This window comes from Asterias amurensis, chromosome 16 (genome assembly GCF_032118995.1).
Source record: "Asterias amurensis chromosome 16, ASM3211899v1".
Taxonomy (NCBI): domain Eukaryota; kingdom Metazoa; phylum Echinodermata; class Asteroidea; order Forcipulatida; family Asteriidae; genus Asterias; species Asterias amurensis.
The window spans coordinates 11,823,104-11,840,240 of record NC_092663.1 but is presented as its reverse complement, the minus strand read 5'-3'; the positions used below and the strand labels follow the sequence as shown (position 1 = coordinate 11,840,240).

Here is a 17,137-nt window from a genome sequence, read left to right as displayed (position 1 = left end):
TAATTTTCAAGCTTGCGATGTGTGTGTGTACAGATAGTACAATCGTAACACTTACATAACAGCAGTTCACTAGACAGTCCTAGTTTGATGCTGTTAGTGTTGGGAAATTTGGGTTCCTATTTCAGTATTTCTGTTTTTTAAATGTTCTTTTGATTTTTGAAAACTACATTACATACATCATCATAACATGTAGGCTAACTGAATGAATGAAAGTCTTGAAAAAATGAAAAAATTTGTCTTAACTTTAAACTGAAATGAACGGTCTAAATAATTGGAATCCTTGAGACCCTGTCTGAAACTGAGGAGAGTGAGACTTTTTGCAAAGAAGCAAAATTCGGACTGGATATCCTTTAAAAAAATAATGGCATATAGCCCTAGGTAGGGGGGGGGGCTAGCTAAGATGTAGGGGATGCACCGAGACCTTCTTAGTTAGCTACACGATCTACATGATCTCAGACATATACTTATATTATAATAGAATAGAGCCACTGATGGATGCAACTAACGTCAAGAGGTAGCACATACATGTAGTTGAAGCGTTACAATTATTAAAGCTACTAAAAACAATGTTGATCACATTCACAAGCCTCAAATTCAAAAGTCAAAGAACCAGTTCTGTGCAGAATGCTCTTACGTTGATCGTTTGGGATTTACTTTTCTCGTTTTGAAAACAGGATTCAAAAAGGGATCTGAGGAAGGAATGCCACCATTGACGATATTCAGTCTACTCTGGGCATAGTCTATCCAAGATGAGAGTAATGTCTTTGAGTTGAGAGCGAAGACTGAAGATGGTGTCAAGACGTTTGTAGACAGAAACATGGGTGCATGTTGTTACCGAGATGGTTTACATGTACAGTGTAGGTGACAGAATGGATCTTGGGCAGGATTTAACATCAGCTTATGGAACACCACCCCCAGGGAACTACAACAGGCTACATCACAATGCTGGTCTAGCTCTAGTCGACGGAGATGTGTTGTAAATATCCAGATGCAAATTGAACTCGATAGGCCCTCCCTCCTCCGATCGTAACAAACATAAACACTCCTTACCTTTACTTCAAGACATTTATTGTGGATACAACCTGTAAAGCGACCTGGGGTCGATTTCACAAAACACTAGGGTTAATCCTATCTCGAGTAACCCGTCCTAACTTAGGATGGGTTCAATGCGTCCCGTGTCTTCGGATACGGAAATTAACTCGTCCCAAGTCCTATTGTAAGTTTAATCCTAAGTAAGAAAGAGTTAGGTGAAATCGTTGGCTGCCTCTCACTCTAAAATAAGTTGGCAATTCTATATCTGCAAACAGCACAACCATTTTGCAAGACTAACCGGCAAGAGGGGAAAAGGTCACTTTGTTTCTGAGATCTTCATCATCGTTGCATATTAATAAAGTATAAATTTATATCAAGTTGAAAAATTGATGTCAAATCTTGTACATTGATGTTTTTCCTTAAAGCCATTGTACACTTTCGGTAAACAGTATTGTCCAAGTCCCACACTTCGTGTATCACAACTTATATATAAAATAATAAACCTATGAAAATTTAGGCTCAATCGGTCATCGGAGTCGGGAGAAAATAACAGGAAAACCCACTCTTGTTTCGGCACGTTTTGCCGTGTCATGACATGTGTTTAAAATAAATCCGTAATTCTTGCGTACGAGAATTGATATTGTTTTAATGTTTTCTCAAAAAGTAAAGCATTTCATGGAATAATATTTCAAAAGAAGTCTTTCACCATTACCTTCTGTACACCCTGTAAATTATTTGTAAATCTTTTTTTATTTATTTTTTCTGTACCGAAAGTGTATAAGGGCTTTAAAGCCATGTGAACACGTTCTCATTTGAAAAAAACATTCACAATAAAGCTATTACATCATGCTTCAAATAACAATAATAATAATGTATTATTTGTTTTGTTGTATTATTATATAAATGTTTAATTGGTTTAATATGTTCATCATTAAATAATCCATAACAACATCCAACTGACCATTTTGTTATTTAGAAACTATTATATAGCTATTTCATTAATTTTATGAAAATAAGAAACTTCCAAATTCAATTCCACAATACACCACACATCTAGGTAGAGTACAAGTTCTGTCCAATGATGTTACATGTACCTCAATTAATAGCAATTTTATACACGGCCTTCCTACACATCTCATTGTATGATGAGTTTAAATTATGAACAATAATTATGAAAAATAATAGCGATAAATTAAGAAATCAAAATGGATTTTTGCCAGCACCTGAGATTAGTTTTATAATTTTCAAAAAAATTGATATTTAATTTTTATTCCCAATTAATGACCAACTCTTCATCACAGTAAATTTCGTTGTTATACCAGGATGGTACATTGTGATATTTATTGGTTGTAGAACCAATCACAGGATGTGCTAAAAAAGATGCATCATGGCCCAGGGGGAACTATTGTATTTCCACCTCAAACATCATTCTAAAAAGACCGACATTAACTACATGTAGGTCTACAATAAGCAAACCAATGTTTATAATCTACATGAAGAAGAATGAATACAAACATGATTTTATTACAGCATTTTATGCTTCTAGAAAACTATAGAATTTGAAAAAATTTAATACTTCAGAACCAATGCAATTCCATTGGTTTTCAGCGTATTTTAGTAGTGCTAGATCAGCAAGCAAAGTCTCATTGTTTTGTTGATTTAAATGTTTTCTTTGTAACATTTCAAAAACCAATCTTTAAAAACCAATGCGATTCTATTGGTTTTCAGCAGATCTAATAGTAGACAGCAATGTCTCATTGTTATTGATTTAAATGTGTTTTTTTTTGTAACTTAAAGGGAAGGTACACTATTGGTAAATGTCACTTGGTGTATCTCAACATACATGTACATGTACATAAAATAACAAACCTGTGAAAGTTTGAGCTAAATTGCTCATCGGAGTTGGGAGAAAGTGATGAAAGAAAAAACACCCTTGTTGGACATGTTGGACGAATTTGTGTGCTTTCAGATAGGAATAAAAGACTTCTAGCTAGAAGTCTTTTATTATTTTAGTGAGAAATTACCTCTATTTCAAAATCTATGCTACTTCAGAGGGAGCCGTTGTATCACAATAGTTTATACTATCAACAGCTCTCCAATGCTCGTTATCAAGTCAGTTTTGAAGTTAATATTTGTTTTGAGTAATTACCAAACGTGTACCTTCCCTTTAAAAGGTTGGCAGGGTTGGATTTAATACAAAGCCAAGTGCGAATTAGATTTGAATAATGTCTACTCTGGTACAATGACTTGCTAAGGCACGACATCCAGCTACAATCCCAGCCATATCTCGTTGGCCCACCTGCCCCCTTTTAATGTTGGTTCTGATTGCATGGTCTCCTGCAGTCAACATTGAGTGGGGGAGTGGGAGAGAATGATTATTGTCGGTGGGAAGTGTACACTCAGGGAATGGTTTTATGTAACTGTAGGAATGGGTGGCCCAAGCAATTTGGCCGGGATTGTAGTTGCTCAGTCTATAGACGATGTGACCTATGTTTACATTCAAACCGCCCTCTGTTGACAAAACACTGTATACGTCATGTTTCGCCGGGCACTGAGTTGCGTAGTCATAGTAAGATTGCGAACACTTTCTAGCTGGCTGCCAAAACACAAAGGTTTTGCCCGGCGGTATGCGCGCGAATCATGTTATGGTTTTCGTGTGACGTCGGAGGTCATACATTAATCAAAATCTAACTAACAAATGGCTTATTCCAGCCTCCTCGCTACCATGGGCAACGCGCCGTTTCGATACCTCTCGTCACTTACCCCTGGAAGAGGTGTACTGAGAAACAATACAATTGGCTCAGGAAATGGACCCTTCCCATGAAATATGCAAATCACATTCACGCATGCGTACAGACCCTGTTGGTTGGCAAACGCCATAGAGTTGTGCACTAAGCAGACACTTGCCTGCGTCACGCACCCATTACCCGTGTACAAAACAGCGCCATGTTCCCTCGTTTTGCCAACCAAAACGTAAGTGCGCACACGCTATGTGCAATTTACACATTTCATGGAAAGGGTCTATTGCTTATGCATTACATGTAGATGTAAAGTGTGCGGCTGTGCGCAGGTGTAGTTTTTAAGATTTGCATGTTGATCACGGCCACATTTTTTAAGGCACAAGCACGTTTTTTTTTAAGAAAACAAAAACATTCCTTAAGATCTAACATTCCTTTTGATTCTAGCACATTTTAATGAACGAATTCCAGGGGTTATGATTGAGCAAGGCATGCTGGGAAAAAAATTGGCGCGCCGAGATCGATCACCCCTGGGAACGAGGTTGGGCTCGTTCTTGATGAATTCAACGAGGGCACATGATATGCCTGCCACCATCCACAGCCAGAGAAGTTCCTGTGATGAAGGAAGCGTCATCTGAAGCAAGAAACAAAATGGCTTTTGCGACTTCACTGGTCTCCCCAATACGTCCAAGAGCATGGACCTTCTTTGCTGTCTGAGCAATGGATGGAAAAAAGAGAGGGAATATGAATTCAAAATAAAGTAACAAGATTAAACAACTCGCTCTCTGAAAGATACTGAATTACAAACTGGACTATTGAATTACAATAATAATAATATTAATAATAAAGAGCACTGAGTAGAGCCGGTATCTGCCTAAAGAAGGCGCTTATGGCGCTTGAGGAGAGGAAGACGAATTAGGACTGAGGGTTGTGTGAGTATGCTTGTTTGAACAGGTGAGATTTGAAGTACCTGTACAATGTAGTAAGACAGATTAGGGCGGAAGCATGGAACTTGGCACAGTTTTGGAACAACTCTTTATTTTTAAATGAAAAATTTTCAAATTTTTCTAAATGGCTGCAATTGCTTGCTTGTTAGTCCACTTATGTCAATCAATCAATTAATCAATCAATCAAAGGTCATTTATATCATAGCGCCAAAATCAACAGTTTGTTCCAAGGCACACAGTTGAACGGTTAGAAAGCCTGCTGGAACAATGCGATTTGGCCAGAAATCTAAACTACTGTAAGATAAACAACGCACTGTTTCAGGTCACCCAAACTATTATTACAAATGAAAAGAAAGAAAACAAAATATTTTAATTTTTGGGTTGAACAAAGACAAATTGACTAAAAGGGATACTTGTTCTTTACCTGCCACCATGGTATTAACATGCCAGCACTCTTACCAAAACTAGTTTCAAATTTACCTAGTTTCCCTTGTGGTTTAATACCAAGTTTTATTTTGGGTAGAAGAAGTGTTATTTTTTTTAGTTTCAATAAAGACCCTAGGATGTGGATTTCCATTCTAAACTCCATCAAAAGTTCTAGCTCTGTTACCATATTAAAGACACAGGACACTATTGGTAATTGTCAAAGGCCAGTCTTCTCACTTGGTGTATCTCAACATTATGCATAAAATAACAAACCTGAGAAAATTTAAGCTCAATCGGTCATCGAAGTTGCGAGATAATACCGGTAATGAAAGAAAAAAACACCCTTGTCACACGAAGTTCTGTGATTTCAGATGCTTGATTTCGAGACCTCAAATCTGATTTTGAGGTCTCAAAATCAAATTTGTTGAAAATTACTTCTTTCTCGAAAACTTTGTTACTTCAGAGGGAGCCGTTTCTCAACAGCTCCCCATTACTTGTTACCAAGTAAGGTTTTCTGCCAATAATTAGTTTGAGTAATTACCAAGTGTCCACTGCCTTTAAAAGGGGGTCACTGGAAATATTCTTTTTCAATCAGTAACTCTAGCCTGGCTTGGCCTGCAAGGAGAAACCGGCCTTTTGCGGGACTTTCTTGGCTAAATGCTGCAGGTTTTGCCTAGTCGTGGTTTTCCTCTTGGTTTTTGATTGCATTCCCTTTTTTGTTTTTTCCTGTCATTCTCTGAGCGCTTTGCAACCTTAGGAAAAGGCGCTATAAATAAATGGTAATACTATTTATTATTATTAATAAAAACAATGTAATGAGCTAAAACAAGGAGCCAAAGCTTCATGTCTTTGTTTATCATACCTCGATAACATTATCAGCACGCCCTGACTTCATATGAGCTGGTGTTAAAATTGATCCAGGACTGCCAAAAAAAAAAAAGAGAGAGAAATACAAGAAGTGCGTAATTATTGAACAATTTAATATAGAGATTAGTTAAGTGCGGGGTGAGTACTTCTGATCCAAGAATTTTGACACAGCTCTCCCAAACAAACTAGTCATCCAAATTCTTATCAACATTATGGGTGCATTTGATTAGCTTTCCTGTGTCCACCCTGCGGGGCTCATTTGGGTGAGTCTCTGGCAAGAGCCAATTGAACGATCACTCACCCTCTCATGGGTGACATCATGCCCCTCGGGCCAGCCCCAAGTGACCTGATCCACAAGCGGGGCACTTGGGGCTGACCAGGGTGAGCCCCTGGAACGACGTCAAAGCTATTAAAACCGGGGGCAGATCAGGGTCGACCCAGGGAAGCTAGTCAAACGCACCCATTGACACACCAGGGCTAAATTTCATGGCTCTGCTTACCAGCGAATTCTGCACTTACGATCACGATTCACTGTTTGTGTGCAACCCCCGAAATTCTACACTAGCCTTGTAAGCTTAGAATGCCTAGTAACGTTGAGTACTAACCCATGAAAAACACTTGCCGTTAGCACAGAATTCCCTGATTCTGTAAGCACCTGTGCTTACGGTAAGCAGAGCCATGAAATTGGGCCCAGATCTTCAGCTTCAAGATACATGTACCATATACCATGTACTCTTTTAAATTACTTTAAGAATTGTAGAATACGACCAAAAAGCAATTTGATAAGTTTACAAAAATACTTTAGTTCCATTTACTCACTTGACTTCATTCACCCGAATCTGCTTTTCAGCCAATTCTGCAAGTAAAAAAAAACAATTTGTCTAAACCCTTTGAGGCAATCAGACTTATGGCACATAACATTGCATACAAAGTATTCTTTTAAACAACCCAACCTTTGTTTTTCCTGACAAGAAAATTTATATTACAGTTAGTAAATTTACATAGCCCTATTCCAGAATAACATACACAGCACTTTAATCTTATTCTTATTCTCTATTTGGCCATTAAACAATTACAAAACAAGCAGACAGTATGTAAAATACATAATATAAATACAAAGCAAGACAAACAGTGACCTACCCAAAGAAGTACATCGTGTGAACTGGGTGACAGCAGCCTTGGACATGTTGTAGGATATCATCATTGGAAGCTTTAATACAGAAAACAACAACAAATTGAATGTGTTTTTGCATCAAAGACACTGGAACACTATTGGTAATCTCAAAATAACACAGCATACAAATTTACATGATAATAAGCAATAATGAGATGTTGATAGTATAACACATTGTGAGACGGAACTGGCTCCTTCTGAAGTAATGTAGTTTTTGAGAAAGAGGTAATTTCTCACTAAAATATTTGAATTGATTTTGAGACCTCAGCTGAGGTCTCGAAATCAATCATCTGAAAGCACACAACTTCTCTCGCAACTCCGACAACCAATGGAGTTCAAATTTTCTCAGGTTTGCTATTTTATGCAAATATTGAGATACACCAAGTGAGATGTCTGGTCTTTGACAATTACCAAAGGTGTCCAGTGCCTTTAAGCGATCATCAATCAAGTTTAGCAGGGTCGAATTGCCGTGTGATAAAGGCCCTTGCCTTCGGCTCGGACAAGGCAATTCGACCCTGCCGGTTTTTAAACGGCCATGAAAGAACTAGTAGCTACCCATTTATTCCCGTATTACCGTTCAAATTAATCATCTCAATAAGCTTTTTTGAATAAAGACAATGTCAATCATTAATTTTGGACATGTACAGATGGTGTGCAAAAGACAATCACAAATGAAACAGATCACAGACCAAGACAAAGCCACAAATGGCAACACTTACAGTTCTAGTAGCACAGACACTGCTGTTGTTCACAACACTTCCTACAGTTTTCAAAAGAAACAAGCAAGGGTTTTATAATGATAACAATATTTATCTTCCAGTAGGCGCTAGTCCACCAATCAAAAGCTCGAACTACTAGGGGGATAGAAACATGCAACGACCTCTGTTTTATATCCTACTTCCAGGTTCCTCTGTTTTTATTACACAGTGTGTATTGTGAAATGTCATTTTTTCACGCTCCGTATACAGACAATGCAAAAGTTACATTCTAAACTTTGTGCACATGAACTAACGCTCTGAAGTTTTAAATTTTGCACGTTGCAAGTGAGACTGGAAGATAAATTTGTTATCACACGCGCGCTCGTGAAATACCAAAAAATATAGCGCGTCTTCGTCCCATATCCAACTTGGGCCTCTTTGGATATGGGACGCAGAAGCACTATATTGTTCCTTTTTCCACTTGCGCTTGTGTGACAACTTATATTATCAGAGGCTATTTAGACCTTATCACGATTCCCGCCTGGCTGATTTTACTGAATCAGCGAAAGGCACTGTTGGAGAAGGAAAACGGGGCTAAAAAAGCCCTTTTTCCCTTTTGTCCCACAATGCAAAATCAGCCAGAGGGATTGCAATAAGGTCTATCATCCTTACTCGCAACAAAGAAGCTGCGTTGTGAGAGACAGGGTTACATGCTCGCGCAACATGCAAGCTAGGGCAGCCAGCCACATCGACCAACATATGAAGCCATAGAATAATGTTTTACTTTCTGGCCCAGGGGCCGCAAAAATACCATGGAGATATTGCAGAGAACCAACGCTCAACTTTGCTCACATATGGCCCTAGCCTGGAATCGAACCAGGGCCAAACAGTGCTGCGAGGTGAGTGCTTTTCGAACTAACCTCATGCACTTTATAAGTGCATTTAAGAATGTCTCCAACAGTTTTAGTCTTTAGCCATTTCCTCCTTCTCGCAGCCTTGAAGGCTACAACTATGGCCCTTTTCCAAACCACGGCTTTGGCTTTGGAATCGGCTTGAGGCTCCGTTCTCCCGTCTGAAGCCCTGAGTGCGTATACGCAAAGCATGCGCAGCTGTCAAATCAACTAGTGGCGCAAAGCTAGCCTGAGCCGATTCAAAAGCCAAAGCCATGGTTTCGATAAGGGCCTAGGAGTGGTTGTGCCAATGACCTATCAATCAGCCAGCACAGCGGAACCCGTTGTGCCAAGACATAATACTCAAATGATGAAGTTCCATAATAGTGTATACAAAGATATGCTGGTGCTGGTGAAGTGTGTAGCTTCGCTTACAGACTTCTATGGCTTGGTGACATGCATCTATTATTTCACTGAACATAGAGCACCTTTATGGACTGATCCGGCCTCTCAATCAAACTGTGCGCTTTCACCCATTTGACCAATCACAGCAATGATTGTGGTCGGACAAACTCAGTCATGCGTGCGCGTATATTTGGCTCGCGCGGCAGAATCGTGCAGAATGTCATTGGGAGTGCTCGTACACGTGTCTTGCTCACGTGCGCGGTGGGCGGAGCTTAGTGGAAAGCCGGAACAGTCCATTAGTTGTGGAGGACATAACTAGTTATAGAAAGCATGGACAACTTGAAAACTCAAACAAATGCCAAGATAATTAAAAATTAATATAAGATTTCCATTTTGGCTTTCACCAATAAATGAATTTGCTCTGAAACTAAATAAACAGTGTCAATTAAAGGCAGTGGACACTATTGGTAGTTACTCAAAATAATTATTAGCATAAAACCTTTCTTGGTGACGAGTAATTGGGAGAGGTTGATGATATAAAACATTGTGAGAAACGGCTCCCTCTGAAGTGCCATAGTTTCCGAGAAAGAAGTAATTTTAAACGAATTTGATTGCGAGACCTCAGATTTAGAACTTGAGGTCTCGAAATCAACCATCTAAACGCAAACAACTTCATGTGACTAGGGTGTTTTCTTCTTTCATTATTATCACGCAACTCCGGCGACCAATCGAGCACAAATTTTCACAGGTTTGTTATTTTATGCATATGTTGAGATACACCTAGTGAGAAGACTGGTCTTTGACAATTACCAAGTGTCCAGTGTCTTGAAAATCTACCAGAATGATTAAAAGGAAGAAACTAAAAATAAATAATAAACTTGCAGGTACAACCTTGTGTAAATCTCTTTTGAGAGAGTATTGGCTCTGAAAAGAGTCGGTGTGGACCTTTCAAACAGTATACTCTGCTCATTTTCAGGAGAAATAATTAATGACGTATACATGTAACCTCTGACCTTTTGTTTTGGTGAGATGTGGCACGGCAAGCTGGGTGAGTTGCAACATGGAGCGTACATTGACTTTAATGACAGTGTCGTAGATAGTAAGAATGTCATCATCGGCCAGTGATTTCACACCACCCATTCCTGCATTATTCACCTGCAATGAACAAAAAGCTATCAATCATTATTGTTATAGACCATGTGAACTTTGTTTACAATAAGTGTGACCTTGTGCATTCTTTGAGTATTCTGGCAGGCAAGATACTACACTGGTCATATGGGAAAGTTGACATTTTGTGTCATAATTTCCACATAAATCCAAGAATTATGAAAGTAAAAGCTGGAGAAGTTTTGAGATGTGCCCCCTTTCACCATATAATTAGACAGTGCAATCTCCATAAAATATAATGGTCAATTTCCAGCGCTGTGTACGAAACACCCAGGCTAGACGACAGTTGAGCGAGAGGATGCCTTCGGCCGACACCTTCTCGGGAACCTCTGATGGTCGTCTTGCACGCATCCCGGTCCAGCATCAGCATCCTAAGCTCAGTTACTTCCTGTTGTGTCCGTCCTTCTTCAGTGTACATGTATGAATGTTATTCTCCTCCTGGCCCTGCTCCTGTTTCTGTCGATGGGTTCCCAAAGAACTAAGGGGCTCACAGCTAACTCTGGATGGCGGACACAGTGGCCAGCAAGCCTCTTATGCGGTTGTATAAGTTGCTTTAGCCAACCTATGTTTCTCCATTGTGCAACATTATAGACTTTTATCATGATGCCACCATATTGGTCACGTTCTTTGTGTCAGATAGTTGTTAAGGATACACCATCAGTCATTGTACAAAAGGAACCAGACTATTTTGTTCTTCCAACCTCGGTTTGGTTACATTGCTCTTGAATGGGAGAAATCAAGATGGCTGCACCATCATGATAAAGGTCCATACATTTCATTCAGTGTTCTTATTTCTGGTGTAATGTCACATTGTGTCCCCCCCCCCCTTCACTAAAAACAAATCATAAACCAAAACTCTTGGTCTTACCAGAACGTCTAGTTGGCCAAATTGTTGAATAGTACTGTCCATTATTCTCTGAACCTCTTCTTCTTTTGCCATGTCTGCAATGATGCCAAGGACCTGGAATACAGCAACATGAACGCACTCTTAATGAAGCATTACATACATGTGTTGTACATGTCTTCAGATAGCTCCAAGACTTGAAAATTGTTGCAGTGCTGCTGACATTTGCATCTTGCCATCGGGGAGATTTTATATAACAATCAGGAAGACATTTATAATTAATGTAATAATAATAATAATTGTGGCATCTTATATAGCGCACATGTCCGTCACTCTGTGACGCTCCTGGCGCTGTAACATACAGTATTTACTGCAAGATGTGGGCCTACGTTTGAATTACAAGACCTAATTCTGGTAGCACTATGTAAGGTTTTACAAGGTGGCAATTTGCTGCCGATCGGACCAGGAACACCGGGGCGAACCCCTTCTCTTTTCGATAAGTGCACTGGGTTCTTTTACATACATTACATAAAACATGGGACAAACGGCTTAACGTCCCTTCCAAAGGACGAAGCAATGGTGATCACGACTCGGGATTCGAACCCACACTCTGCTGATCAGAAACACCTGAGTTTGAATTCAGTGCTCTTAACCGCTCGGCCACACCACTTCAAGATTAGGGCCTGGACGACTAGTGAATTTACTTCTCGACTACTTGAGCCTCAAAAAAGTCGCGTCTCTGACACCGACACTAGTCGCGACTAAATTTATATTCACAAGATGCATTGCAGCATTTTGTTTGCCGCATGCGCAATATAGTAAAATTCATACGCTGAAAGAATTGAACGATTGTGTCACTGATATCTGATTTGTGTTTCAAAAGTAAAATTTGATGTCGTGAAAAGTCGTGAGCGACACAATTGGCTCTATACACTGCATAAGCACCGTCAGACATCAGTGACACATCCTTCAATCCTTTCAGCGTGAATTTTACTATATTTTGCGCCTGCAGCAAACATTATGCCGAAATGTATCTTGGGAATTAAACATTAGTCGCGACTACTTGAGGGCACGACTAGTCGACTCAAGTAGTAAATTCCACTATGCGCTCAGACCTACAGGGTGCTGCAAACCCCCTTTAGGAGTTTCAGACTAGCATTTGGCCCGGCTACTAACATGGGTTAAATGGTTTTAAGGAACTTGGATGCTTAGTTCACAAGCACCTGGCCTGAAAGCCACTTCAAGATGTGGGCTACAATTTTACTTTTGCCAGGGGCTGTTGCCACCTACTCATGGGGCTGAAACAGGGTTACCCCCTTTACAGTCAATTCGGATGTAGGCTTGGGTATCATCCATCAGAAGCCTGGCTGGTAGAGCAGAAAGCACTACCTCCCCAATTTTACGAAGCAGTCATGGCTAAGTGTCTTGCTTAAGGACACAAGTGTCACGACCGGGACTCGAACCCACACTCTGCTGATCAAACACCAGAGCATGAATCCGGTGCTCCCACGTTTACAGAAAAGATATCTTGAACGTACCTTTTCCTTGGGCATTCCTTTCTCCTGACACTGTTGGCACACTGCATCCAGGTTGTCTTTGTTGCGTCCAACCAGTGCAAGTCCACCGCAGCCTGATGCAGCAAACTGCACTGCTGTCTCAGCACCGATGCCAGAACTGGCTCCTGGTTAAAACAACAATAAAACTCAACCACTATTAATGTCAATTTTGGTAAAAGTTTTTCCTGTACATGTGACGAAGTTGTCACATTCACCGAGATGAAATGCCAGTGAAAAGACTTTTTTCTAACCCTTTTTTAAAGGCACTGGACACTATTGGTAACTAATCAAAATAATTGTTAGCATAAAAACCTACTTGGTAATGGAGAGCTGTTGATAGTATAAAACATATCAGTCCGTAATGGCGCTCACACTTGTTTCGGCAATTGCGTGTGCTTTTCGTATATAATGCTCTCAGGTCATCAGGGCTTCAGACGACAGAACGCAGCCTGAAGCCGAATCCTCACGCATCATCCTAGCCACCACACGGTGCGGCCGACGACGTCATGCTGATTGGCATATTCCAAGATGGCTGCGCCGTGTACGAATCGAGGAAATTAGAGTCGGAGAAAGGTAGCAAAGTTATCGTTAAAAATTTCTTTTTAAAATTTTATTTGTTTCACTTTCCAATACACACAAAGCAAGCTAAGAGTTAGGTGAACACATTCAGCCAGTTTATACTGCGGGGTGGCTCGTAGATAAGGCGTCAGAATGTTTTTTGTTTCTTAGCTGCATGAGGAAATGGTGTGGACGTGTGGCTAAGGATTCAGCTAGCCTTGGCCACACAAGTGGGGCTACCATCATCCCAACAAGGCAGGCTACCTTGAATATAATATTGCATTGAACAGTGCTATAAGGTCAAAGGTAACACTCGACTATTAAATGAAGCTATTGTCTTGCAGTACCAGCAGATTCTAGGGAATCTAGTGAATTATTAAATAGCCTGCTACAATAGTGCTACACTCAGGTGACACCCAGCATAAGTAAAGTATTATAATAATAATAATGTTGAAGTCTTATATAGCGCACGTATCTACCAAACAAGGTACTCAAGTAGCCTGCTACCACCAGCATGTTTTCATCTAAAATGAACACAAATTAACTTCATTTAGAAAATAGAGATGAGCAGATTATTATAGACGATGTGACCTATGTTTACATTCAAACCGCCCTCTGTTGACAAAACACTACATACGTCATGTTTCGCCGGGCACTGAGTTGCGTAGTCAAAGTAAGATTGCGTGCACTTTCTAGCTGGCTACCAAAACACAAAGGTTTTGCCCGGCGGTGTGCGCGCGAATCATGTTAAATGGTTTTCGTGTGACGTCAGAGGTCACATCGTCTATACTATCTAGTTAATTTAACTGAATCCATTGAAATCGTACTGCTATCTAAGTGCTACAGTACACACCGGCACCCAGCATAACTTACTAAATACATGTAAGTAAAAGCATTCTACCACCACCAGCATTTTTTCATTTGAACATGAAATAAATTTACTTTATTTAAAAATTTGTCTTAGAGATGCGCAGATTTTCTATCTAGTACTAGGTAGTACTTGTATACAAATATTGACTGCTTCGAGTGCTACGGTTAAAACTATGACTCCAGAGGTGATCCCCGGAGCATTCTATTTTCCCGGCGAAGCCAAAGGAAAAAGGAACGCTCCGGGGATCACCGAGGGAGTCATAGTTTTAACCATTGCACGAGTAAAAGCAGTCAATATTTGTTTTATAACACCCCAAACATTTCTTAATACTGTACTATTATTATCATAAGTTACAGACCTGAATGCTACAATCCACGGTCGACGCGAATATAGATTGCAAAAACTTTTACTGTGCTGCATGTAGTGTCGTGCAATCAGAAATGGTTACAGACTATTAATGTATCATCCTCATAAACGCAACGGACGTCTGGGTACTGCACGCCATGTGCTAGTCTTCGGACTAGCGCATGGCAAATCGACGCACTATCACATGGCCGTCGTCTAGCAAAACTAAGACATGTCATGTGACGCGCTCTAAACCAATGAGCAGGCAGAATACTTGTAAGTGGTGTTATAATAGTATCTAGACCCAGTAACTGGGGCACGGTATTCCTTTTCTTTTCTCCTCGAAATTTTGACATCATCGGTCATATTATGACCAATAATCAATGTCAAAATTTCGAAAAAAATTAATGACGATTTGAAAAAAGGAATACAGCGCCCAGACAGCCAGATGAGATGAGATATGACCGATGTTCATAATCATTGAGTTGACATTATTATATCCTGGTGTCATGTGTTTTCAGTAGGATAACAGGAAAATTGTTCACAATCAAAAACTAAATATTTTTTTTTCAAATCATCTATCCAATTTTTTAACAATAATACTTACACTTCATGGTGTGTTAAAATTTTTAAAGTTTTGGTTTTACGTTGCGAGAGACAGTCCGCCACTAACAGTGCTTATGCATGCACGACATTGGAGCAACGTCATATGTTTTCACACCTTTCATTGGTTGGTATTTTATTGAATACTCAGAAGCTAGTATGGCACGCAAAATAAATCAAAAATATTATTCAATTACTACTTAACAAATTTAATTACGTTTTTGTCCTAAGGCATATTTTTGGCTACTATTAGAATCCAGAGTCATAAGGCATGAAAGTAAAACACCCCACCCCCTTGAAACACACACACTTCATAACAATCCGTTTTCCCCATTTCAGACCAGTTATGTTTGGTTTCAGGAGATAAGAAACCAATCTATGATATTTTCTCTTTAATGTAGACTTAATATTTATTATGCTTATCGGAATTTATTACAGTATGCAGTAAATCCCAAATTTTTGTTGTTGTTATTTTCACTTAAAATATTTTAATATTTTCCCCATATTGGCACACCGTAGAATCCCAAATAGTACCCACCTCACGTGATCCATCTAGTGACTAAAGCAGAATGAAACTCAATCTAGCAGATAGTAATTTTGTTTTGAACTTTCGAGGTTGGATGATGTTTCTTTGACTCATTTGAATGTTGGCATAATAATGCACTAGTGATTAGTACCAAAAATCAATCATTTTATAAATGTTTGAGCATAACCAACGACAGGAAACTTTTTTCTCAGCATGATTAAGCCTGATGAAAATACAGACTGTGAGTAAACTGCATAGCTTCTGTCACTGGCGCAGCTTGCACAATCTCGTGGTAAACGGGAATAAAAGTTGGGGACCGAAAACATATGAGGGTCGATAACGTATGACGCTACGAAAAATAGGTTGCTGTAGTGCAATCTGGTGGTTAGTTGCGATAACATAACCCTCCTGCCGTCCGTCGGCAGGAGGGTTATGTTATCGCAACTATCTGGTGGTGGGAATCTGTGCTCGGCAGCACAGTGTAAATAAACAAACCTGTGATTAAGATGATTTTTCCTGTAAAAGACGGCATCTTGTGAGTGTACGGTGTGCAGATACGAGAGATGGGTTAATGAGTGTGCGGCCGGAGAGAGAGATCAAGCGCCGTTTTTCAATCACAGCGTGTCAAATCTTTCCTCCTTTTGGTGGTCAACCCCCAAAGTCCGAGGTTCAACCTACACAGCGCCCTCTATTGGTGAAATCGATTTTATGACAAAAATAATTAGGACACTTTCTGAACAGATTTTTTTTTAAGTTCACAAATAACTTACAGTGTTCTCAAACCCTTGCAATATTATTCCATGAAATGTTTCACTTTTTTAGAAAACGTCAAAACAATTATCAATTCTCGTATCGAGAATAACGGATTTGTTTTGAACACCATGTCATGACACGGCGAAATGTGCGGGTGGGTTTCCTGTTATTTTTCTCCCGACTCCGATGACCAATTGAGCCTAAATTTTCACAGGTTTGTTATGTTATTTTAAGTTGTGAAACACGAAGTGTGGGCCTTTGGACAATACTGTTTAGCGGTGTTGTGCGATTGCTTTAACGAGATCAACAAACAAACAAACACTATGAAAACTAAGGAATGAGGAACAATTATTATGAATAAAAATATATCGCTTATAAGCAATGGACACTATTGGTAATAACTCAAAATAATTGTTAGCATACTTTACTTTGGTAACAAGCAATGGGAAGCTGTTGATAGCAAAAAACATTGTGCGAAACGGCTCCTCTGAAAGACGTAGGGGGCCGGGGAGAAGAGTAAACTCTCGAGTTCAATTCGAAGCTGATGAGGTCTCGATGTCTAATTCCAGCGTTTGAAAGCACGCAACTTGTGCAACTTCTTCCATTATTCTCTCGCAACTTCGAACGACCAATATTTTCACAGGTTTGTAATTTATACGTGCATTGAGAGAAGACCGGTCTTTACAACATTAAGAAAGGTAACCATTTGCCTTTAAAAGGTAGGCCCCCTAAGGATA

General features: G+C 39.6%; 1 protein-coding gene across 1 annotated transcript; it reads right to left on the bottom strand.

The window, feature by feature from the left end:
- Window positions 1-662: 662 nt before the first annotated feature.
- On the bottom strand, window positions 663-16,317 carry LOC139949107 (3-oxoacyl-[acyl-carrier-protein] reductase FabG-like). The gene is made up of 9 exons (XM_071947512.1): window positions 16,143-16,317; window positions 12,727-12,869; window positions 11,213-11,305; window positions 10,191-10,332; window positions 7,904-7,944; window positions 7,151-7,220; window positions 6,830-6,866; window positions 6,006-6,066; window positions 663-4,483 (listed from the first exon to the last, which is right to left on the bottom strand). Exons 1-9 carry the CDS (start codon window positions 16,177-16,179, stop codon window positions 4,334-4,336), a joined length of 774 nt encoding a protein of 257 aa, XP_071803613.1. The 5' UTR covers window positions 16,180-16,317; the 3' UTR covers window positions 663-4,333.
- Window positions 16,318-17,137: the final 820 nt, after the last annotated feature.